Source organism: Cyprinus carpio, chromosome A21 (genome assembly GCF_018340385.1).
Source record: "Cyprinus carpio isolate SPL01 chromosome A21, ASM1834038v1, whole genome shotgun sequence".
Classification (NCBI taxonomy): domain Eukaryota; kingdom Metazoa; phylum Chordata; class Actinopteri; order Cypriniformes; family Cyprinidae; genus Cyprinus; species Cyprinus carpio.
This window is the reverse complement of record NC_056592.1, coordinates 13,362,922-13,387,858: the sequence shown is the minus strand read 5'-3', so window position 1 is coordinate 13,387,858 and position 24,937 is coordinate 13,362,922. Positions and strand designations below refer to the sequence as shown.

The 24,937-nt window shown below is 38.8% G+C and overlaps 3 protein-coding genes across 4 annotated transcripts in view; 2 read left to right on the top strand and 1 right to left on the bottom strand.

Annotated features, from left to right (window-relative positions):
• ankhd1 (ankyrin repeat and KH domain containing 1) overlaps positions 1 to 8,623 on the top strand; it is a 57,840-nt gene extending 49,217 nt beyond the window's left edge. Inside the window, 20 exon segments of the mRNA XM_042710926.1 lie at positions 67 to 200; positions 337 to 448; positions 537 to 682; positions 787 to 929; positions 1,026 to 1,239; positions 1,460 to 1,468; positions 1,539 to 1,705; positions 1,801 to 1,963; positions 2,125 to 2,220; positions 2,313 to 2,429; positions 2,555 to 2,720; positions 3,391 to 3,886; positions 4,185 to 4,340; positions 4,564 to 4,713; positions 4,807 to 6,461; positions 6,748 to 6,912; positions 7,018 to 7,272; positions 7,435 to 7,610; positions 7,792 to 7,956; positions 8,044 to 8,623. Coding sequence (XP_042566860.1) covers positions 67 to 200; positions 337 to 448; positions 537 to 682; positions 787 to 929; positions 1,026 to 1,239; positions 1,460 to 1,468; positions 1,539 to 1,705; positions 1,801 to 1,963; positions 2,125 to 2,220; positions 2,313 to 2,429; positions 2,555 to 2,720; positions 3,391 to 3,886; positions 4,185 to 4,340; positions 4,564 to 4,713; positions 4,807 to 6,461; positions 6,748 to 6,912; positions 7,018 to 7,272; positions 7,435 to 7,610; positions 7,792 to 7,956; positions 8,044 to 8,103 — 4,745 coding nt within the window. The 3' untranslated portion in view covers positions 8,104 to 8,623.
• A 692-nt stretch (positions 8,624 to 9,315) lies between these two features.
• Positions 9,316 to 12,737, top strand: eif4ebp3 (eukaryotic translation initiation factor 4E binding protein 3). Its single transcript, XM_019096871.2, has 3 exons — positions 9,316 to 9,475; positions 10,999 to 11,151; positions 12,232 to 12,737. The coding sequence occupies exons 1-3, from the start codon at positions 9,355 to 9,357 to the stop codon at positions 12,261 to 12,263; spliced, it is 306 nt and encodes a 101-aa protein (XP_018952416.2). The 5' UTR covers positions 9,316 to 9,354; the 3' UTR covers positions 12,264 to 12,737.
• A 3,500-nt stretch (positions 12,738 to 16,237) lies between these two features.
• Positions 16,238 to 17,608, bottom strand: tmsb (thymosin, beta). 2 transcript variants are annotated; one of them, XM_019096866.2, is made up of 3 exons: positions 17,468 to 17,608; positions 16,886 to 16,994; positions 16,238 to 16,438 (listed from the first exon to the last, which is right to left on the bottom strand). In XM_019096866.2, exons 2-3 carry the CDS (start codon positions 16,983 to 16,985, stop codon positions 16,401 to 16,403), a joined length of 138 nt encoding a protein of 45 aa, XP_018952411.1. In that variant the 5' UTR covers positions 16,986 to 16,994; positions 17,468 to 17,608; the 3' UTR covers positions 16,238 to 16,400. The 2 variants fall into 2 exon arrangements, with proteins under 2 accessions (XP_018952411.1, XP_042567474.1); XM_042711540.1 differs by lacking the exon at positions 17,468 to 17,608 and adding an exon at positions 17,206 to 17,419.
• Positions 17,609 to 24,937: the final 7,329 nt, after the last annotated feature.

Here is a 24,937-nt window from a genome sequence, read left to right as displayed (position 1 = left end):
AATATGTATGAATACTATAATATTAAATAATACTAAAATATCACTGGTCTGACTCTGTCTTTGCAGCTGTGAACAACAGAGTGCCTGTGGTAAACACTACAACTTCGCCCTCCCCTCAGCCCTCCGCACAGACGCCCATCAACACAGTCTCCCCATCCTCCATGCTCCCTCTGTACCCCTCAGTGGACATTGACGCACATGTAAGACCATCTTCTCTGCATTTAACACATGCAGCAAAATGAATGCTGTGGAACATTTGCAGACATCATACATTTATGCATCAGTTTTATCCATATTTTTAAGCGAATTAAGTATCTTCATCTATTTTCCCCTCAGACTGAGAGCAATCATGACACGGCGCTGACTCTGGCCTGCGCTGGTGGCCATGAAGAACTTGTCTCAGTTCTCATTGCACGTGGGGCTAAAATCGAGCACCGGGACAAGAAGGGTAAGAGGCTCATACATTTGTTCCGTGAAGTTGTCTGTATAGTAAATTTACAGAGATGTTGAGTGTCGCTCTATGTGTCTGCACACAGGGTTTACTCCCCTAATCCTAGCTGCCACTGCGGGCCATGTGGGTGTGGTGGAGATCCTACTGGACAAGGGAGGGGACATTGAAGCTCAGTCTGAGAGGACCAAAGACACACCTCTGTCCCTCGCCTGCTCGGGTGGTAGACAAGAGGTACCCCATAAGTGTTAATTCTGCCTCTTCACCAGATAAGCTTTTAAACCTTCCAAAATGCACCAAAGACTTGAAAATACATTAGTTTATCTCCATATTAACAGGTGGTGGAGCTGTTGTTGCTCCGTGGGGCTAATAAGGAGCACCGTAACGTTTCTGACTACACCCCGCTCAGCCTGGCGGCCTCTGGGGGCTACGTCAACATCATCAAGATCCTTTTGAATGCTGGTGCTGAGATCAACTCTAGGTCAGTACATCTGCTCCCATTGATTTGATCAGATGTCTTAAAAAATTATGTTAAGACACTGTGTGTTTTAACAGTATAAATGTATTTCTCTTTCAGGACTGGCAGTAAGCTGGGTATTTCTCCGCTCATGTTGGCAGCCATGAACGGCCACGTGCCTGCGGTGAAGCTGTTGTTAGACATGGGCTCTGATATCAATGCACAGATCGAGACCAATCGTAACACAGCACTGACCTTGGCCTGCTTCCAAGGCCGAGCAGAGGTTGTCAGCTTGCTTCTGGACCGGAAGGCTAACGTGGAACACCGCGCTAAGGTCTGTGCTCACCTTTCCACGTGTTGTTAATTGGGCAGTGTGGTCCTTGTGTAGGGCTGCACGATATGTGTAAAATGCATAAAAGTGTGTAAAAATGCATAAAAAGTGTATAAAAATGCATTTAAGTTTTTTTTTATTATATAACAAATGCACTTCTCATGTTCTTTTGTTATTAAATTGCAAAAGCAAATCAAAAATTTTTTAATTTTTTTTGAATTAGAGTGGTTGAGTTTTAGCAGAATTACCATGTTCTTTTGTTATTAAATTGCAAAAGCAAATCAAAAATTTTTTAAACCTAGCAGCGTTTCATGGAGGCAGCATCTGGCGGTTATGCTGAAGTGGGCCGTGTGCTGTTGGATAAAGGGGCTGATGTCAATGCCCCTCCGGTTCCCTCCTCTCGTGACACAGCCCTCACCATTGCTGCAGACAAGGGTCACTACAAGTTTTGTGAGCTTCTCATTAGCAGGTTTGTCTTTGTAACACTGGTGGTGTACAGTACCAGTTGATTCCTCTCTCCAGAATGTAGCATCTCACACTGCTGTTTCTGCTCTGTTAATGTAGAGGGGCTCACATTGATGTGCGAAATAAGAAGGGGAACACCCCTTTGTGGCTTGCTGCTAACGGTGGCCACTTTGATGTGGTTCAGCTGTTGGTGCAGGCTGGAGCTGATGTGGATGCAGCAGACAACCGCAAAATAACCCCCCTCATGGCAGCGTTCCGCAAGGTGAGAAGTTTGTCATGCTGGCCATAGGATTGATGAGCATCTTGGCTTATGTCTAAATGTCATTGGTGCTGTGCTGCTCTTGTGCTGTAGAAAAATGGATGATGGATGATGGTTGTTTTTTTGTAGAATTGTAATGCAATGAATAATATGTCCTTTTTTAGGGTGATGTAATGGTGTTTATGTTTTTTGTGGTCATGTAAAAGTGGTGCAGATCCGACATTGAGTGCATGAGATACATTGCAACTATTGCAGATAAGGTATAAAAGACAAAAATACAGCCTTATATACCCATAGAGGACTATTTGCATGATTTGACAGAAGTCTTCACGTTTACATTTTCTCTCTGCAGGAACTGCTGAAGAAGTGTCATCAGTGCATGGAGACCATTGTCAAAGCCAAAGATCAGCAGGCGGCTGAGGCCAACAAGAACGCCAGCATTCTACTTAAAGAACTTGATCTGGAGAAGGTTTGTATCTTCAGATGACCAGTTAGTCTAACTATTGAGCTAACTAACTTTTTGAGGATTTTTATATTAGCCACAACAGCATGATGCATCATGGTGAACCAAGTTCTTCTCAAATTTTATCATAGTCTCGTGAAGAAAGCAAAAAGCAGGCTCTGGCTGCAAAGCGAGAGAAGAGAAAGGAGAAGCGCAAGAAAAAGAAGGAAGAGCAGAAGAGGAAGCTGGAGGAAGAAGAGGCTAAAGTGAAAGAGGTTTTCTGTGAGATGCAGGATCAAAAGGAGGATTCTGCAGAAGGTGAGGAACACCTTGTCTGTTTATACCCAGATTTCATATACAATGCCTACCTTCAGCTTCAGTTATTTTTTTTTAATCAAAATTACATTTTATGAACAAAACTTTACTGAACATTATTTCCTATCCAATAATTGTAGTAAGCTTTGTGATTTGTTACTTTTGATATGATTCAAAATTGACAAAATATGAAAAGTCAGACTTTATTAAGCAACATATTTCATTCTGGCACTCTGTAATGTTGCTAAACGATCGTTTTAGCAGCCTCAGTTCAAGCGAACCACAGAAAAAAACCTCAATAAAACTTTTATATGGGTAACATTACATTTACATCAGTAAAGCCATTCAATGTCCATAGCTTGTTAGTTCCCTAGAAAAAATCATTCTAGAGAGGGAAATAATTCTATATTTTGCTAAATATATCTGCTATGTTATGTGTGTAATATTTGCTTATGAAATCAAGTTTATATTACAGACAATGCTTCAACAATAAATTAGAGTAGAAACATATTAAGGTTGATATAAATTAAGGTCTTATGCTCAATTGTAATATATTTGAGTGAATTGATTATTTATTTTTGGCTAAAGAATTTTTTTTGTTTCTGTAAACTATTCCTGTTCTGGTTTCTGATGCATCATTAACCTTTTGTCATTGTTGTTTTTCCACTTTCAGAAGTGGAGGTTCCCATTGAGCCCCCAAGTGCTACCACCACCACAACCATCGGTATCTCCGCCACCTCCACAACTTTCGCTAACACGTTCGGCAAAAAGCGAGCCAATGTGGCCACCACACCAAGCACCAATCGCAAAAACAAAAAGAACAAGACCAAGGATTCACCTAGTGAACCGATAATTCTTCAAGACTCACAGGTGGCGTTGGCGCAGCAGAAAGCTGACAAAAATAAGATCCATGGAGAACCTCGAGGGGGTGGGGAACCGGGTGGCACCAGCGACTCGAATCTAGATAGCACTGACTGCAACAGTGAGAGCAGCAGTGGCAGTAAGAGTCATGAGCTCCCTGATCTGCCTTCTTCGTTGTCTTCTTCTGCCCCTTTGGTCCTTGCGTGCTCTAACCAGCTGTATGTCGTAAGTGAGAAGAGACAGGGGCCATCGCTGCTGGGCTCTTCTGAGGAGAAGGTCATGGTGTCCATCTCCAAACCACAGCAGAAGTAAGTTTTGATGAACTCCTGCTTGCTGCTACTACATTGTGATATTCAGATTGCACCAAATGTCACATCATTATCTCAGTATTTAATAGATCTTACCTAGTAGTTTATTTTCTTGAACTGTGGTAGTAAAATATGCCACATTTCACTACATGTAATAACTGCAAATAACAAATTGCAAAGATAATCTTACTTGTGATTTGACAAGATACTGCATTTAAATTTTTGCAACAAAAAAAAAAAAGTAAAATGTTTTTAGGAAGATGATTAAACTTCTGTTTGTTTTTTTTCACATTAACAGATCTCATGAGATTAACAGTGACTTGACCCACAGTTCCCTGCCCCCTTCGTTCAAGACCATTTCACTGCCAGTCACCTCGCCCAACAGTAAGATGAATCTCACTAGCCCAAAGAGGGGCCAGAAGAGAGAAGAGGGCTGGAAAGAGGTGGTTCGGAGGTGAGGGGCACTTTTTTAATGTTCCATTCTAAAAGATAAAAAACATTTACAGTGAAGCAAGGACATAAGCCATGTCTAAGGATCTGAGTATTTTTACTTAAGGATAAGCTCTCTAGATGTACTAAAAACGTGTAACAGAATTGAAAGGTGCTTGCAAACACTGGCGTACTGTGTTGCGGTGTTTCGCTTGGGCAAAAAACTAGCTTTGTCATTTCTCCCTTAGATCTAAGAAGCTCTCTGTCCCTGCCTCTGTGGTGTCTCGGATTATGGGTAGAGGTGGCTGCAACATTACGGCCATCCAAGATGTTACAGGCGCACACATCGACGTGGACAAACAGAAGGACAAAAATGGAGAGAGAATGATTACAATCAGGTAAAAGTCATGCAAAGAGTTTTAAGAACTCTAGCAGCTGACTGATTCTTCTTGCTGGAATTTCCTGCTTATGTTTATTCTTTTGGTTTGCAGAGGTGGCACGGAGTCTACACGGCATGCGGTGCAGCTGATCAACGCGCTGATCCAGGACCCAGCCAAAGAGCTTGAGGACCTGATCCCTCGTAACCACATCCGGCTGCCTGGCGCCAACACCAGAATCAGCTCCACCTACACAACCTCCACTGGGGCCACAAGCACTACTGCGGCCAGTTCAAAAGGCCTGCCATCTGTAGTGCCCTCCTCCAGTGTGTCTTTCCAGTCATCCACCAACTTCGCAGCTCAGCAGGCTGGCAAGTTGGGCAAGAGTATGGCACCGGGCGTCAGGCCCCCCTTCGTTTCTTTGCCACCTCTTGCTTATGCTCATCCTCAGCTGGCCCTTCTAGCAGCCCAGACTATGAACCAGATCCGCCACCCTCGGTTACCCATGGCGCAGTTTGGTGGCACTTTCTCATCCTCTCCCAACACTTGGGGTCCTTTCCCTGTTCGTCCTGTGAGCCCTGGTAGTGCTAACAGCTCACCCAAACACAGCGGTAATTCTGTGCCACGTCCCGCCAGCTCTGCTCCGGCCCACACTGAGCATCCCGCTGCTTTCGTGTCCAGCACCTCGACTCCCACTGCCTCTACCACTTCTCCCAACAGTACCGCACCTGCCAACACCCCCACGCCTTCCTCTGTCAGGAAGCAGCTTTTCTCGACAGATCCCAAGTCTGGGGCTGGAGTTACTGTGGTCTCTACCGGCAGCAGTGCTCCCTTGGCGCAAGTTGCTCAGTCTCTTATCAGCTGTGGTCCCACAACCCCTACGACCCCTCCACCTCTATCTGCACCCATTGCTCCACCTACACAGCATCCCCCTCCCCCCAAACCAGAGCCGGCCAGTCTTAGCACCCCTGCTAAAGAGAAGCCCGTCACAGAGCTCATCACACCTGCTGCAGGAGCTCAGTGTGATGGTCCCAGCCCCTCTGCTCCCTTGCACTTCACCTCGTCTCCCTGTGGCCCCTCGATGCTGCCTGTACAGCCCGAGAGCCGGCAGTCACTTCAGTCACATTTTTCCTCCAGCACAGAACCCAGTTCCTCTTCCTCATCACAGCCAGGCTCATCTCACCCTGTCACACGCCTGCCACCTCCGACCTGCAGCAGCACGGTCACTAATACCAGCAGCGCCTTACCTCATTACGCCACCCCCAACGTACCCGGTGTGTCTCCACGCATGCAGCATCCAACAGCCTACTACCCCATGACTCAAGCGTCCCTTCAGGAGCAGCAGTCTGTGTTTGTGCCTCCGGGAGCCTCCCAGGAACTCCTCAAACAGCAACAGCCTCCACCTCAGCCCAGCCTGGCTTAGACAGGCATGCCCCCTCCCTCTCTTCCAATGTCCTCCACTATGGGCATGATAAATGGCTCTCAAATGCACCTGCACAGTGGAAAAGCGCAACTGCCCCCTAACTTTGGCCCTGCGGCTATCTTCAGTCACTTTAGCAGCATCTTTGACAGCAACCAGGTGGGCAACAACCAGGTTTGGGGTGCCTGCCATCTACCTGCACGTACCCATCCGGAGCAGCCCTACAGTGCCCCGAATAATGCATACATAAGTGGAATGGGGCAGATTGAAAATGTCATACCTCCTCCTGATGGCTCAAAAGCTCCTGGATATCGCTGTTCCTCGCAGCGAATTGTCTCCAGTCCGATTGGTGAGTGCAGTCTTTACATCAAGGGTGTCATGTCTTGCTCCTGGAGTGCCACCTTCGTGCATCATCCTGCTTCATCACACCTGTCTGAAAAATTTCTAGGGCTGAAGACCTTGATTAGCTGGTTCAGGTGTGTTTAATTAGGGTTGGAGCTAAACTGTGTAGGAGCGTGGCCCTTCAGGAGCAGGATTGGACACCCTTGCTTTAAATAACATGCATTATTGCAGATGTTCTTGCTTCTTTGTTTTGTGATTGGGGTCAATTTTTTAATGTTCACCTTGTATCACAGGAATACACCCGATGGACAACTCTATGTGCTCGTCCACTGCGCTCCCCAGCTTCACCACAAGCATATCTGCCAGCCCTGTGTTCCTACCAGGTCCTGCTAATGTGGGCACACCCTCCTTCAGCCGCCAGCACTTCTCTCCCCATCCCTGGAGTGCCTCCACCTCTTGTACGTGAACGAGTATTTATGATGCAGATGCACCACGGACAGCATAATTTTTTTTATTGCTCATGTGTTCTTTCTGATGTTCCCTTCATTTCTCATTAATTTTAGGTGAGTCTCCAGTGCCCTCCGTGTCTTCCGGGGCATCCTCACCTCTTTGCACATCTACAGTGACTCCCGCTCTGATCCAGGCAAAACCTAGTAGCTCCAACCAGCAGGATCGTAAAGTGCCCCCTCCAATTGGTACAGAGCGCCTGGCCCGTATTCGACAAACTGGCTCAGTCAACCACACCATGCTGCCCACCAGCTATACCCCACCGGTTGGACAGGGTGGCATCTGGTCTTTTGGAGTGGGCAGTGCCACTGGTGCGTCTGTGACTGAGATGTAGTCAACATTTACAAATTGTTCTACATTTTAATAAATAAACATATTTACATATGCAGTAACAATTGTTTTTATGTAACTCATTGCACTAAATGTGAAGTGTTGGGTTTAGAAGTAAATAAATACGTCTCTGTTCTTCACAGAGACAATGTCAGGCTGGTCTCAGCCCCTGATGGGAGGGCCAGTGATGCACCAGCAGATGCAGGAGTCATCAGCCTTCTCTCAGCACCAGGCTATGGAACGAGATGATACTGGGATTGTTGCTCCTTCTAACACTTTCCACCAACCTCTGCCCACCAACTTCATGGATTTTCCAAAGGTACGTACAGTGCAGTTTCATGGATTTTCCAAAGGTACGTACAGTGCAGTGACTCTTCAAAAATAGAATTTCTGTCGTTATATTTTTTTTTTTGTTTGAATTTTTGTTTTTTTTGTTTTGTTATTGGGGAATTTGAATTTGTAGATCTCCTCTCAAATTTTTGGTTTTCTGGACTCTGTAGGGGCTGCCAATGTCAATGTACGGTGGCACGATGATCCCTCCTCACCCGCAGATGGCGGAGGGTCCTGGAGGCCCTGTGTACAATGGTCTTCACACTTCTGACCCTGCCTGGAATCCCATCCTAAAGGTTGTTCCCAACACTGCTGAGAATTCAGACCCACAGCAGGTAATTGCTCTTAGTGAACCCCACCTGAAAGTGTTACAGAAAATTACAGCCCCTTTTGCTATCTAATTCTTTGAATCTTTGTTGCAGGTATGGCCAGGCACTTGGGCCCCACATGTGGGAAATGTGCATCTGAATCATGTCAACTAAACTGATCGAGAGGCCTAGGAGCAGTAACAAGAAACACGTTAAAAAGAACAAGATAATTACCTAATTACTGAGACGTGGTATTAACCTAGATGTGTCCCCCAAAAAATGTTAAACAAGTTAAGAAATTTGAGATGGACACCCTTGATGTGCCTAACTAAAAAGAAAGAATCCAGTGTGGATTTAACGTGTTTACCACTGTCTATGAACAAATCGATTGCCTGTTCAACAGGATACATTCTGAGTAGTATAGCCATTTTGACATTTAAGCCCCACGTATAAGTGATCTTGGTCGGCAGGGCTCAATAGGACAGTGCGCTATTTATACTTGGCCAAGACCTAGATGATTGCTTAAAGAACGAAATCAGACCTTTTAGAGTGGTAAATACCTGTATAATTGTTTACATACTGAAAAAGGGTTAAAAATGAGAGTAAATTTCATGTCGTATAGTGGCTCTACTTTATGTAGCCTGTATTAATGTGAAATATTTACCTTAATATTCAATAAAAAGTTGGAAATGTATCTGGTGTGTGCATTATTTTGATCAGTTTTTTACATGGGTGATGACTCACAATCCAAGTTCTGTATAAAGTTTTGTTTAAAATGTGTGACTTTTTGGTAAGGGTAAATTTAAGGTAGTGCACTTGATGTTATGGTGTTTTGTGTTTTCTTGTTTTGAGTATGTGTTTTTGGTGAGAAAATCTTAAAATAGGAATTAAAATTGTCTTAGGATATGGGCAGCATAACTTGTATGACAAAAAAAAATAAAGGACTGTTGGGATATAGAGCAACACTAATCTTGTCATGCATGAAATGAGAAAATGTACTGCAAATATGGGGAGCCATATGTAAGCAGGTTTTTTTATCATGAGAGGTATATTTGGTCTTTTGGGGTAGATTGTGTTTTGTTTTGTTATATTTCATTTTATTTATTCATATGAATGATTGGTAATATTTAGAGTTGGATTCAGATCCAACTCCTCCCACCTTACATAGACCCGTCTCCACCCATGGTTCAAAAACCCACCCATCTCCACCCCTAGCTAGGGCCACCACGCCCCCTGGATCAGTGTGTTCTGCAGAGAGGGGTAATAGAGGGCCTCAACGCTGCGCGTCAGTGGTGCAATCGTCTGTCCGATTGTCTGGTTTTCAAGGTTTGCGATTTTGGGGCTCGTCGGTGCTACTCTTCGGTGGATTGATCTATTATATTTGCGGGGGTTCGTTAATGTCTGGAGCTTAGATTCAGGTTCATCATGTCAACCAGCTGCGAAGCCTCGTCGACCTGCCCGATTCCAAGCCGCTTTAACCGGTCTCCACTCCTTGACAGCTACAGTCAAACTCCTGGAGGAACCGTGTTTTCAACAACTCCTGGAGGTAAGATGACCTGGTGTGCTTATTCTTAATCGCTGGATGTATTTTAGAGCTAGTAATAGTTATGTGCGAGTTTTTCCCATATGGTATCCGAGCGCACTTTGTTTTTGTGTGACACGAGTTGATCGTTTGCATTACGCGGTCATGACGCCGGAGGCAATGCGATGTTTACAAGCGGCCCTTTGCCTTTTAAGCGATTCCGTGATTTACTCTTGTCAGCGGCAGTTGGATTTAAAGGAGTGTGTGTTTGTTTTAATCATGCTCACATTTGGCCCAGTGGATCTGTACGAAGTTAATTTAAAGCACATTTTACAATATTTTATTTTATTTGTTTTGTTTTGTATGTTGAAAGAGGTTGAAAGTGAATGAAAGGTGCATTTCTGTGAGAATTGTTTTTATTGTTGTTGTTTTTGAAGGGGTTGTGTGATTTTCCACCACATCTCACATCATGTATGATAAGACTAATTCAATAATTCAATGCGAATAGGATATAATATTTTAGTTTTTTAGTTTTCAGCTTTTTTGAATTGTTAAATTGTACACATGTATTTTTTTTTATAAATATAGGTGTTTATCTAACTTAAAATAAATTTATATATATTAATTTATATATTATAGTTTTTTAAACTGTCATATCTATTTTATATATATTTTATATAATGTTTTTGTTTTATTTTTATGTTTTGATAGTTTGTTTATGGTTGGGGTATGGGAGAAAGTAGATAAATATATAAGATTTTTTAAAATAGTAAACTAAATGAAGGCATGATATAACATTGAAAAAAGTTACAATTGAAACGTGCAGTTAATATAAACTTGTACAAAATATAACTAATATAATGTTATATAAACACCTATCCGCAAACTACATTATACCACAACTGTCAACATTGATCACATGATTATTAAAGCTCACATGAAGAAATGTGACTTGCTTCAGTTTTTGAAACCAAGCCAGTGGCTGTTATATCAATCAACCTTTAGTTACAGCACATTATCCATAAAAACCATCCTGTTTTGACTAATATCTCGAAAATATATATGCGTTTGAATGACCAGAGGAGATGTAACACATCATATTGAATTAAAAAGATAATATATCATATATATATATATAAGAACTAATTTCTTAAACTTGCTTATTTCAATTCACGTTTTAGATCTTCTTAATTAAGTCAGACCTCAGTCAGTCCAATCACACTGGGTCCTTGTGCAGTAATGGATGATGTTGCTAAATTTTTGGGTTACTACAGGACATCTATACAGGGGCACCTTGTTTTTGAGTGTTTTTGCCTGCATGCATTTAGAAAGCACCCTAGTCAGCTCTTCACCCTGTTTCCATTACTCTAACATGAGCTAAACTACACTACAGGCTTTCACTCGGGTGACACAACATGTTTTTCTGAATTCTTACATAGAGCAGAACTCAGCAGGAAGAAAGTCCCCTGAAGCAAAAATGCTATGAACCTGTGCCAGCTTTATGTGAGGCTGAACCTCTTAAACTAATATTGATATTTTCCCTGCAGGAACTCGGATCATCTATGATCGAAAGTTTCTTTTGGAATGTCGAAACTCGCCGATCGCGCGCACCCCACCCTGCTGCCTCCCCCACATACCAGGGGTCACCAGACCCTCACTGCAACCAGCAGAGCAGGAGAACGGCAACAAAGATCTCACTGGTAAGTGACTCCTCATCATTTCCATCTTTTTAAAAAAATATATATATATATTTTTTTTGCACTAGCTTTTTGTTTTTTGTTCTTCATCTTAATCCCATTTGAAGTCTCTAACATGTAATGTATTGTATACAGTTTTCAATTTCCAAATCAACAGCCTCAAGCAAAACCTGATGAACTGGTTTAAACATGTTCATAATTGATTGTGTCCATTCTGTCTGCTGTAAGTTGACAAATACACTTACACGGCACATTGCGGTTGTCTACTGGAATACAGTACGTCACCGAGAAAGTCTCATTTGCAAGTTTTATGTATAGTGTGTCAGTGACAAAAGCGATAATAATGAAAAGAATGTCTTATAAAAATCTGTTTTTAGAAATGTACTCATGCTGGTTTCATTTGGTTTTGAAAAACATAATTTTCAAAAATGGTTTTTTTTTTATTTTATTTAATTTTGTAGTGTGGTGTGATGTAGTATTGTATTTAATTTTTTTTTTTGCACCATGAATAACATTTGTACATTTTATTTTAATATTTAATAAATTATTAGGTTATTTTAAGTATTATTTAATAATAAATTATTAAATGTATTTTTTTGAAAAGATCTAAAAACATGTTAATTCAGAAGTTAAAAACATACTCATCATAGAAGAGGAATTCAAGTCACTTTATGTATTTCAAATTAATACATCCAGACACAAAACTAACCCAAATGCATGTATTAAAATACAATTTAAGTGTTTCTAAGTAGAGTAAAAACTGACTATACTGATTTAAAAAAAATGAATTTAACTGAAAAAATTTGCCCTAGGCTGCCGCCTCTACCCCCCCCCCTTCATTCTAAGCTCAAGGTCACATTTTGGTGTGTCTGATGTCAGTTCATGAGAAAAGCAAATAAAAATGCATCTGACCTGCTCAGAGTTTGGCAAGTCTGATTTCCGTGTCAGGGGAATATCCTCAGGGTGTACCGTGCTTCATGTGAAAGGATTGATGTTTTTCAGGTGTGTTTTTTTTGTAAGGGGTATGTGAAGAGGGAGTTTGAACCCTCTAACCCTTCTGTCTCTCATTCTTTTTCTCTGCAGTTGATGACAACCAGTTTGTGATGGATATGTGATGGATGTCTCCAGCTCGTGTGGAAAAATGGACTGACTCGTACTGTTCTACCAGTGCTCATGTTCTGAGGGATGATCACAGCAGCTGTGGATTCATTCATTATTGCCTCCATGCTTTATTTTTACTTTATCTAAATGATGAAATGCTCAGGTCAAGTGTTTCTGTTGTGGGGAGGAGCGTTTTGAGTTTGGTGGATGTTATGGTGAAAGTGCAGCTTCTGCTGCTGTTTGATTCAGTGCCTTCCTTACTCTTTATTTACAACCATTCTGAAGGTAACTATGTGATCTACATTTTTACTATCTGAGGATAGTTCAAATGCAGCTATTTTATTTTTGTAATGGAACTATGACCCTTTAAAGGGCATTTAAGTCATATTTTCTAGAAATAAACCGTTGGGATGATGATTTTTGTACTGTTTGCTGTTCATTCTCTGGATGTAATATGACATTTTGGAATAAAACTAAATCAAAAAAGTATATGTTTTGGACTTGTCTCTTCAAGTTTTTTTTTAAATCGCAGACTTTTAAATTAAATGTTCCCTCTGGTGGAATGACCTGCCCAACTCAATCAAGAGTCCTTAGCCATCTTCAAGAATTGGCTAAAAACACATTTCTTCCATCTTTATTTGTCCCTCTAACTCTAGCACTCTCTATTCTAATTCTATTCTTTAAAAAAAAACACTTGCCCCTTTTAGACTTGCACTCTATTCATCTACTATCTGCTTGTTTCCCATTTAAATTTTTTATTCTCTAAAAAAAAGGCCTCTAACACTAGCTTGCTCTATTCTTTTTCTATTCTATGTTTCCTTTTTTATTTATTATAAAATTTAAAAAAAATTGTAAATAAAACAAATGTTTTTTTTAGCTGTTACAGTTTTTCTAATTCAAAGTTGTTTAATTCATGTGTAATTTTGAAATTTACTAGCAATTTCTGACTAAAATTTGTTTCTAAATTATTTTTATGTAGAGTTAATGTACTCAGATTATTTAAAAAAATATTTCCAGTTCAATACAAATTGCCATCATAATGTTGATTATTATTATTTTTTTAAAGAGGCTGAAAAAGAGAAAAATCGGGATTACAATGAAATTCAATGGAAGTGAAAGAGCCAAATTTTTGGAGAATGTGAAAGAAATGTGGAGCTTATTTTATAAAACCGCTGTGAAATTAAATTTTTTATTCCATTTTTATGGTCATTTTAGGGTTTTTAGGTATCATGCAAAATTGGGTATAACCGGACACAGAAAAGGTTAGCAAGCAAATATTGTTTACTACTTGTTGCTGTTCTGTTGCAACAAATTGACTCCATTCACTTCTATTGTAAGTGCCTCTGTAACCCATTTTAGCATAATTTTAGAGAATGCCACAAAAATTTGAGCCACAAATGTTATAGTCTTGAGTTTAATTTGTATTGCACGATTATTCCTTTAATTTTAATGATGCTTTCCATTTGTAGGATGAATATTGTAAATATGACTTCTTTACCTTCCAGCCTAGATCCATAGTGTTCTCATCAGATCAGTGTAGCAGCAACAATAGATGGTGTTGTGTATGGCGTGTCCTGTCTGATGTCACATGGTGGAAGTTATTGAGAACTGGTACTGTGTAGTAGTGTAATGTAGTCTTTTATTAAAGATTTTTGTTACATGATCAGTGAACTGGACACCTTCACGTCACTGTAATATCAGGAGCATGTTTGTTTGTGGTCAGGATAGCATTTTGCATTTAACCTAGTTTTGGATAAAGCAATATATCCAAACCTTACTAAGATCTGTTTTCTTTTGAAGTGCCACCCATTCAATTAGCTAGTTTAGTGTATGTCATTTTAGTCTTTCCACCTTCAATCCAGAAAGTCAGAAGCATGCACATGATAAGAGAGAGAGAGAGGGAATGTGGCCACACACACCCTGTCATGTTCCTAGAAAGCAACTTTGTTGATACTGAGAAATAAAGTGCTGCCAGGTCAATGCACATTGCACATCCATTCTGTCCCTGAACGATGACCAGTACTGGCCAGGCCTTCTGATAGCAGTTAGTTTCTCATTCTAACTGTGTGCCATTAAAAATGTGACCGAGAATGATACTTAGATGATTGTTTTCTCTAAATGGATTAATGACATGACAAAGAAAATTATTTTCAATATTTTAAAATTCTAATTTAAAAATGTACCAAGGCCACAGAAATGTGCTCCATATAATTTTGAAACAAAACAAAAACTGATACCAACAAATCACAAATGTTTACATTTTATGATCTAAACTAACCAGACTCAAATTATCTGCTATTTTGAGAGACTTCTTTACCCTGACACACAGTTATGAGGCTCTGCTGATTAATGTTTCTCTAGGATGTGTCTTTGTTGGTCACATCACATGATTTTCGATTAAAAATATTAATAAGCAATGAAGCAGCTATGTTAAAATATTTATGTCCAGGAAAAATAATAAAACACTATTACAATATGTTATATCTATTAATTAATATTTATAAACTCCCTAGACATTTTTTGGTTCACAGTCAGATTATTATTGATAATGCTTGATTTGGAAAGTTGGCATGGCTCAGTGCCAGTTTGGCTGAAACAGAGTGATGTGAACTCACTGATAGCGTCTTTGGTACACAAACCACCTGTTATTTTGTTTAACACTCGCCTTATCGCATTCTTCTCGTCATCAACCTTGAGACTCAGTCCTGCAGTTCTTTGTTTCTTGGTCTAACCGGCATGACGTAATGTTTACACCAGCTGGGGCCAGCCTCATTTTCTCATCTTTTTATTTTTTATTTTTTATTGATTTTTTCTGATGTTTTTTTTGATTGTTTATTATTTAGGATTTTATTTTGAATGTTCCTTTTTTGTTTACAAACTGAATGCATCTATCTCCAGATGTGACTTTGTTTATTAATGTAAAGCCTTGCGTATTAAAACAAACTGTAATGTAGGCTACTCATGTTTCAGTCATGTAGCCTATTGTTATATGTCGGTGTGTCAAAAGTAGGAACACATTAAATTGAAATTGAAGTTTTACTCAGCATTTAGACTCAGCATAACAACATTCAACAATATGTCTTGCAATCTGTCCACGCAGAAAGGTCATATAGAGCTATATTATATTATAATATATAAAATACATTTTGTATTAATATAATGTAAGACCTCCAGCATCCTCTCGACCCTACAGAAGACAAGCAGTTTGAAGTATGGATGGATTTATAATGTAGGATTATAGACGTGCTACGGGAATGCATGCAGACCTATTCTAAACACAGCTAATTTAAAACAAAGCTAAAGTGCCTGACAAAACTTGTCCAGTTATTATTTTAATATTTAATATTAATTGCATTATAGTTTTATAGTTATAAATTAACAAGCTACAGTTAGGATGCATGGCAGCGAACGGAAGTTCTACAGTGCCATCTAGTGGTAAAATCAAAGTCTCTTCTATAGTCTATGGCAAAATGAAGTGATCAGGAGTTCTGAATGCTCTATTTTAATAATAAAATAATAATAAATAGTAGGCCTATATTAATTTGTATTGTAGACGCGTTATTACCAAGAATTTAAGACGTCGTTGCTGATGTCTTGTGTGAACATCCACTGCGAAATACAACGCGATGCAAACTTAAAAAAAAACAGTGAATTTTATTGAACGCATGTGATTTACCTCTTTACGTGTTTTGAATGTTTGTTGCGTAAATTATAACCATATAACACTAGATCCCGAGGAGGGTGGGATTCGAGCACATCGCCTTAATGTTAGGACTTGTGTTAGGAACTGCTTCGGATGTGTTAGGACTTGCTTAGAATATGTTAGGACTTGTTTCGAATGTGTTAGGACTTGTTTAGAATTCGTTAGGACTTGTTTAGAATTCGTTAGGACTTGTTATAAATGGTTAGGAATATGCTGGCAGTCGTCATACCGTTAATACATTTGAATGATCAGCTGGCCCCACTGGATAAAATAGATTCGAGGAAATTTCGTATATTTCTTTTTATTTAGTTCTCTAACAAACAAACAAACAGAGCTATGAAACAAATGACACATCAGTTACTGGTTCAATTCCTCCCAAAGTCCCTCTCCTGTTGATCTCAGTCAGTCACTTCCCTCTACTGTGTGTGAGAGCGGTTAATGGCAGCATTCAAGGCGTGGACTCGCCCTGCCTCTCCTGTTCAATAGCTGCAGGGGAACAAGAAGACAGGCTTCGAGAAGTGTTTTAAGTGAATAAAAAGTTAATTGATTTTATTCTGCTTCGAGAAGTGTTTTAAGTGAATAAAAAATTTAATTGATTTTATTCTGCTTCATGAAAAAAAATAACGTTGCATATGGTTCATTAAAAAAATAGGTTTGCATTTTAAAAAAACAGTATATTTACGTTATTACGTATATTTCAAGAGGAATTTTTAAACAGATTACTTTCCAAATCAAATTATAGGAAGGAATTGATGATTCACACCCTGAAATATTTATTTCATTTCATATGCAATTGGTTTCCTGAATTTAATTACTGTCAATTAAACATTTTTTAATTGAGAAATTACCAATATATTAAAAACAAAACAAAATATTGATCATAACATAATCACAACGAGATCCTTAGCCACTGTTTCAGGATCAGATACTCACTTTCTTTGGTTGGCAAGGGATTCTTTTCTTGGGTCTCTGTCTTCCTGAGTTTAGTTTTATCAAATGATGTGATTTCCGTCATGTTGGGTTTGTCAGCCATGTTTCTGCACTATAGACCAAACAAGATGCAAGTTAAATATATGTGATTTTACTCACACAAATAAATTAATATTTGTTCATCAAGCTTAAACAGAACAAAAATGAACGAAAACATCTTCAGGGGAGTTTAGTGAGGGCATCATTTGACCAATGTCTCACCCATTCTTTTTCATTTAAATTGTGTAACACTATAATAATTAATTCTATCTATAAAAAATTACCTAGCTGCTGCTCCCATTTAGGAATGTGTTCCTTAAAATCATTTCCATTCTGCAAAGTCAGATGACTGTTGGCCATCCTGTCTTTATGGGAAATGGGAATGTCTCGCTTCTGTCTTTGTTCTGTGCCCTGCTTCTCAGAGTAATTTCTCTGCTTCTTACTTCAAATCTCTAGACATGTCATACTATCTCTCTGAAAATAAGTAGAAAGAACACAGAGCCACCTCTAAAAGCATCCAGAATATTGGAGTGTAGAAAGTCTTACCGTGATGCAGTGTATGGACACGAGAGCTGTATCAGTCTGTCTGTGTGTGTGGGTGGGTGGAGCAGCAGGTTCTGCCTTATCTGTGTGTATGTGCTGATGAGGAAGGGGTTACACCGCCTGTCCCCTGGGTTATTTGATTGGCCACACCCCCCTTTGTCTTTCTTTTTTCCTCACACAACATGAAATATTCATGATCCTGGAATTAAGGGAGGGGCAGATTTGAGTGTACATCTGCTGACCTTGCATTGCAGAGGAGTGTACCAGATTTTATTCAGTTTGGGAAGTGAGACCCAGTTATGTGAAAGATTCAGGGAGCAGAGCAGGATTCAGCCTTAAGAACAGAAGAAGAAAATTAAAAATTGTGAAATATTATTTCAGTTTAAAATAACTGTTTTCTATTTTAATATATTTTTAATATATGTAATTTAATCCTGTGATGGCAAAGTTGAATTTTCAGCATCCATCTTCAGTGTCACATGATCCTTCTGAATTAATTCTGATATGCTGACTTGGGGCTCAGGAAGCAGTTCTTATCAATTATTATCAATATTGCAAACAGCTATGCTGCTTAATATTTTTTTCTCATTATTTTTATATTTGTGGAAATACACACACACACACACACGTATACAAACTTATATGCACTATATACACATATTTGTCTTATTTCCTTATAATGTGCTCTGTGTAATTTCCAGACAAAAGATTTCTCGACATGCATGACTCTCTGCATGTGGGCAAACATAAGTTTTAGTGTGTACATACATGAACCAACTGCTTGAGACCACAGGGTGGTGTGTGCCCCGGCTCAGCTGCTGTGTCCCATACTCACAGAGTCATCCAACACCAGACACATGGTGCCTCAGAGCAGCTGTATCTGAGCTGATCCATATGGGGAGGAAGTGACCAGAGATCTATAAACACCACACAGCTGTCCCTCTCTAGGCCAAGAGACAGACCTTTGAGCTTCAGAAGGAATAGAGAAAACAAATCTCTTTCAGCATTGTTGTCTGCATTTTTCTGTATTTCAAAATTATAATATTTCCAGCATTAGTTGGGGAGAGTGAGACAGTTTTTACTTATGTTGTGTTTAAAGCGAGCACACGACAGTAACAGGTCCAACTTAACTATGTACATCAATTTCATTTACATTTACATTTAATCATTTAGCAGAACAAAGCAAAGTTCAAACTGAAGGAAAAAAAAAAAAATCAGACTGCAATTAACCTTTCAGCTCAAATGACCCCTCCTACCATTTTAACAAACTTGTATCATCTAGCAGTTTAGAGTTAACATCATGCTAACAGTATAGCCTCATATCATAATTTCTTAAAGCACAATCATGTGCGATATTTTTTCAGTTTTGTCTGTAATTGTTCAGACACAAGAAGCATGTCCTTCAACATACACAAAACACTTTGAACAGCAAACAACATTTTTTAAACCTTAATATAGTTACCAATTATTCCATGTGCTTCTCTCTATCACAGGGTTAGTTAAATTATTAACTCTTCATATAATTGAGGTCATGTCACCAATGTTGTTTAAGGTTGTCTAGAAACAAGGGGTGACTCAATTTCTCCACAGGCTCAAATCACCCCACTCTCTCCTATATTTTACATTTATATTTAATTGATCAAAAGGGACAGTCAAATGTTTATAATATTACAAAACATTTCTATTATATATAACTGCACTTTTTAAAAAAACATTCTATTTGTCAAAAAATCCTGAAAAAACGTTTCCACAAAATATTAAGTGGCAAAAACTGTTTTAACAATAATAATAATAATAAAAATAATAACCATTATTAATAAATGAGCACCAGTATTAAATTGGCATCAAATCAGCATATTATGATGATTTCTGAAGGATCATGTGACACTGAAGACTAATGCTGAAAATTCAACTTTGCAACACATGAATAAATTACATTTTAATGTAAATTCAAATAGAAAACCGTTATTTCAGATTTTATAAAAGATTTTAGATCAGATTTTATTTTATTAAGATCAGATTTTATTTTCAGGTTTTTGAACTTTTGACTGGTAGTATATAAAATTAATTTATATATATATATATATATATATATATATATATATATATATATATATATATATATATATATATATATATATATATATATATATATATATATATATATATATATTATAACTGATCAATTTATAATTCTAGGATGGTTCTTTCTATTTTCTAGACTGATTCCCAAGAAGTATTTTTCTATTCTCACCACCAGATGGACCCAGAGATACACAAAAGTAAGGTTCTCTGTGCTAAACGATGCACAAGCGCCACAAAATATTTTCCAGAAATAATGCATTAGAACATGTGGACAGGATTTAACGCGAAAGATTTTTTAATTGCAGTTTCAATCTTTCTTGATACCTTTGCCCTTCATGATTAAAAGCCCTTTTAGCTTCTGATATTGAAAGACTAAATCTGAGAAAACTGTCTAGTTGAGCCAGTTTGTGTGTGTGTGTTGGGGGAGTAACGTTATAATTTGTGTGTTGTTACTAAGCGCGTGCATCATCTGTACTGAGATCCTCTTCGCCATTCCCATATCAAGGGTATCATTTACTGTTTATGAAACAGAATCAGTTAGTACTGCACGTGCCTTTGGTCTTCAAATGACAGGTGTGGGTGAAGCCCTTGGGAACCATCTGTGTGAAAACAGCCCGTCAGTAGAGGGAGACGAGATGGCAGAGTGATTAAGGTGATGGACTCTAATCTGTTGAGCACTGAATGTGATTGTTTAGCTTTATTCACTGAAAATCTTGAGCTTGCACATTCACATTGACACAATTCACTCCTCATTTATCATCCTGGAACATGCTTCTCGTGTACAAACAAAAATCCAAGCAATATAATCTGCTTTGTGGACAGCTGGTCCAACTGAATAATAGCAACCCTGACTTTTAGTCACAATTAATGAGCTGAATTGAGAAGAGACTGTTTATTCATAACCTTTGAATAACCCCCAAAAGCCCTGGGGCTGCTTTATTTGTCCTCACATTTGCAGAAAAATCACCCCTTTCCTCTCGTCTTTCCTCTCGCTCTCCTTCAAGCAGACTGCGCTCGATGTGCCGCAGCTGTGCTCATCAGAGCAAAGCAATGTTCACCCTTTTTAAAGTCTACTTCCCACATGAACCTGCCTCCACTCATGCACCTTTTCATCCTTACAACATCAAACATCGTCATTGAGAGGGTCAACTGCAGCATGTCTTAAAATTTGATTTATATCCCTTAAACTCCTAAAGCAACAACTTCATACACTGCGAGTCCACGAATCACCTTTCATTGCCAGCGGTAGTCTATAAAAGAAGTGGCATGTGAAACAAGGCTTAATATAACTAACACAGAAACCACCTGTACCTGGAGCAGCTGCAGGATATATGCTTCACACCTGAAATCAGATGGTTTATTTTTTGGGGTATGCTTTTATCCATTGGTTTGACCTCTTCTGTCCACTTTTGTTGAGAATGTCACTTCATCCTCAAGGTTGTTTGTAAATGAGATTGTTTTAAGACCCAAAATAAGTTCATAAATTCATTCTGGGAGTTTAAAGTGTTTGGTCATCATCAAAGAATAATGAAAGAACCATAAGAACAGATAAAAGATTGAAGTTATAAAAGAAACAAACCGACAACAGACATAAATAAAGAGTGCTGAATAGAAATAAACTTTCGAAGCAAACGAAGCAGGAAGCAGTGAAGTGCCTATTAACCGTCAGCTCTCTGCCGCGAACATTTCAATTGCTTATTTCAGCTAAACCAATAAAAAAAGAATGGAAGAGGTTTTCATGCTAGAAGGATTGGGTTCCGGAACAATTACAATTTCATCACAGTAAGTGTTTCATGGACATCAAAATAACTATATTTATTTGTGCAACTATTGTAGTACAATACAATAAGATATTTTGGTAACCACATGTTTATAACTGTTTTGGTTATAATTGAGAAACACTGAGACATTTCTCAAAATGTATTCTTTTGTGTTCTGCAGAAGATTGTCAGTTATACAGATTTGGAACAAAATCAGGGTTAATAAATGATAACATAATTTATATTTTTGGGTGAACTAGAGCTTAAAGCCAATCAGTCTCACTTGTGGCATATTGTTGACCACAAAATTAATTTCAGCTTGAACCTCAAAAAGCAAAAATCTGGGTAACTTTGAGGAACTTGACAGATTGGCCCCATTAACAATGAAAGTTAATGATGTCAGTCAGTAAATGGTAAAATACTCACGTTTCAATAGTACAGCAGTCATAACAACATAATAAAACTAAAGTTATAAGTGCCCTAGATTTTTTTAAAAAAGAAAACAAAGGATGAAAGTATTCAAAAGTATTTTTTTATTGTAATCACCTCATGCCACAAATGCCTTAATTTTTACTGAACCTGGAATGTTCCGTTAACCCCTGTTCTTGTCTATTTTGTACTTGTCACTCAGCATTAAAACTCTCCTAACCTTATACTGCTGAAACAGACCATCAGAAACAGCCAACAGGTGTGAATCACAAAGCGTTCCGCTGCTTAAACTAATCTAGGGCAGCACTGACGTGCGAGTCAGTCTGCGCCAAAATGCTTCGTTTAAATCTCAAAAGAGCCAATAGAACATCCATCCTTGGAAACCGTGGAGAGCTTTCATAAGAGCCAGTTGTCATGGCAACTGTGTACTAATGGAAGTCATGACAAAGGGATTGCACACGCCGCCCAGGTCTGACAGAGTCACAGGCAAGCGGCTATGATTGCGCAAGGACAAAAGCCAAGCGGGGATGGTGAAGAAGCTGGTTTTTGCAAGTCTTGACTGTGTCAAAGGTTGGATGTGTTTGTAACAGTATTGAACGCCCAGATGTGTACAGATGGGGTCTATAGTGGCAGAATGGAGACAAGAATGCATGAGAAACCGTCTGCATCGCAGGGTGTCTGATGGTGCATTCAGTTACATAAACGCGCTGTGGATGTGAAGGAGGTTTACATAAGTGCTTTAGTGCAATGCTCCATTACAATGCTGCATTGTGCCTGATAAATCACACCATGTTCCCTCTGCTTATGAGATGCATACTGTCTCTTCGTCTTCTGTCAGCTGGAGTTACGGCAGTGAGTTGCCTGCCAGAGTATAAGTCAGAGGAGGAACGGTCTACATTTGTTAGGAAACGACTCGTGACTGGCTCAAAGGAGAAAAAGAACTCACCTGCAAATCTCTCCAGGGGTTCAATCTGGCTCCCTGGTCACCTGACTTTTCTTGCTCCCCATGGCAACATTCAATCAGAACATGGGGTTATAGACACATATCTTGGTTAAATAAAGGCAAAAAAATTATCCAGTGTTAAAATAGTAAAATACTACTCTCAGATCTGAATCTGAAATGGAAGCTTAAAACACAAGAAAGTGCTTTGTAATCTCTATGCAATAGTTTTTCTTTTGCAAGCACTTTTTCTATGAATATACACTTTGGTACATTTTAACTGTATTATGGCATTTTTATTTTATTTTATTTTTTATTTTATTCAGTTGGGATGTTTATTTAATATTTATTCCTAGGTTAAACTGTATAAAACACCTTGTTTCATGGGTCATTTGTTAAAAAAGAATTTTTTTTTATTTTTAATGGCAGATTTTGTACTGTACGTGAAAATGCCTTCAAGATGTGATGGATGAGGTGTTTGTTCTGACAGTGTATTTTGCGGTCAGCTATAAGGTCCTTTGGTTGTGTAAACTGACTTTGGCTAATACACTTACACAGATACATCTGTTCCAAGAAAATACCCATAGGGAAACTTGTGTGGCAACATCACAAACACAAGGTCCCAAGAGTTTTATCTTTGTTTCCCCAAGAGAGCCTTATGGTCTGATGGCAAATATGTTCAGGGACTGAGAAAGACAGAGAGGGAGAGCTACCCTGATATCCAATTCAAATCTCCCTGGAGTTCACGTTATTTTACAATTCTAAAGAATAACAACAGAAATATTGCCATCACATACGTAAATACTAGTAGTTGGGCTTGGTTAGTTTGGATTAGATAAACTTGCATGACGGATTAAATGAAGGGAATAAATTAGTGTTGTACAGGATGCTTTTGTTTCAGAAAGCTTTCTGTGCCTTTCAATCCTGATCATTTATAAGCACAGCTAACTTGAATGGCGGCAGGAAAAGGCCACCCTTTTTAAAGAAAGATAAAACAAAAGCATTCAAAAGCACAAATGTGTGACTCACAATAAAGACGCCCACTTCGTAAAGAATCTATGGTTGTTATTATCAAATCAAAATGACTCAGCGTCACAGCTCTCTGGGAGGCCCTACAGGGACTGTGATGAAGAAACATAACAGCCCATCGCTCAATACCTTTCAGCTGCGTTTTTGTGAGATATGCATAATCACTGGTTATAGCATCAGGGTCCTTTGAGAGAAGACAAAGGGAAACTGCGGAAATTGTGACTGCAAAAACAGATTTTTATCCCCCCCACTCAAAAATCACAGTTGTGAACTTCTTGCCACCTACTGCTCCACATTTTTCATTTGACTTCCACAATGGACTATAATCTCAGAAAGAAGGCAATTCTTTTGAAAAATGACAGGAAGAAGTGTGGGTGTGTGAAATATAGACCTCATATTTTATTGTGAAATATGTTGACAGGTGTATGATAAAGCAGCTGTACATCAGTTAACTCAAAAGGTGTGTGTGGTTGCAGGTGCCGTTCACCAAGAATGTGCCTTTGCATTTAAAAATGCACTTGTATCGCTATGGAATGGAAAAGATTGCAGGGTCTAGATTTGAAGGTCTATATGCATCCAAATATTCATACCTCCCTACTCTACAATAGTATGAGAAGAGTAGTATGTATGAATTTACAGTATTTATAAAAAGTAGGTAAAAAGTGCCAGAATGACTTACTACATTCAGCAAGATTCTGAAGTGTCCGTCTAGTGGACACTTGGTTTACTTCTACTATCCCATGAGGCCACGGGAGAGGAGTTGTGAATGGAATGAAGCTAGTATGTCACATGACAACAACACACGACAAATGTAGTATGTCCAGATTACATTTATACTACACACACATTCCTATCCAAATTATTTTGCAACGTGAAGATACGATTTTTGCACTCGATAACGTCCATTATGATTTTGGACACCATTACAAATGACTGTCCCCTCAAATAGTGCCCTATTTCCGGATATTGGTGGCAATTTCGGACACAGCCAAGACATATAGTTTTTAAAAGCTGCTAAGTAATTACTTATCCAAAAGAAGTACCTACTCAGAAAGTATGCAATTTGGATGTAAAATGCTCTGTTAATGCACAGTACGCTGAAAAAGCGGAGAACGCAGTGCAACAGTTAAATGTGTGCATGTAGTGCATATTTACACAGAAAAACTATTCAGACAGAGTGCGATTCAATAATGCATTGTGTGTAACAGTTATTTGTCTTTTATTTTGCCT

Excerpts from the sequence above, each read along its gene's own strand:
- eif4ebp3 (XM_019096871.2), top strand. The coding sequence starts at position 9,355 with ATGTCAACCAGCTGCGAAGCCTCGTCGACCTGCCCGATTCCAAGCCGC. Across the intron at positions 9,476-10,998 it reads GTTTTCAACAACTCCTGGAG|GAACTCGGATCATCTATGAT; the intron begins GTAAGATGACCT and ends TTTTCCCTGCAG. Across the intron at positions 11,152-12,231 it reads CGGCAACAAAGATCTCACTG|TTGATGACAACCAGTTTGTG; the intron begins GTAAGTGACTCC and ends TTTTCTCTGCAG.
- tmsb (XM_019096866.2), bottom strand. The coding sequence starts at position 16,985 with ATGGCTGACAAACCCAACATGACGGAAATCACATCATTTGATAAAACT. Across the intron at positions 16,439-16,885 it reads TCCCTTGCCAACCAAAGAAA|CTATTGAACAGGAGAGGCAG; the intron begins GTGAGTATCTGA and ends GTTCCCCTGCAG.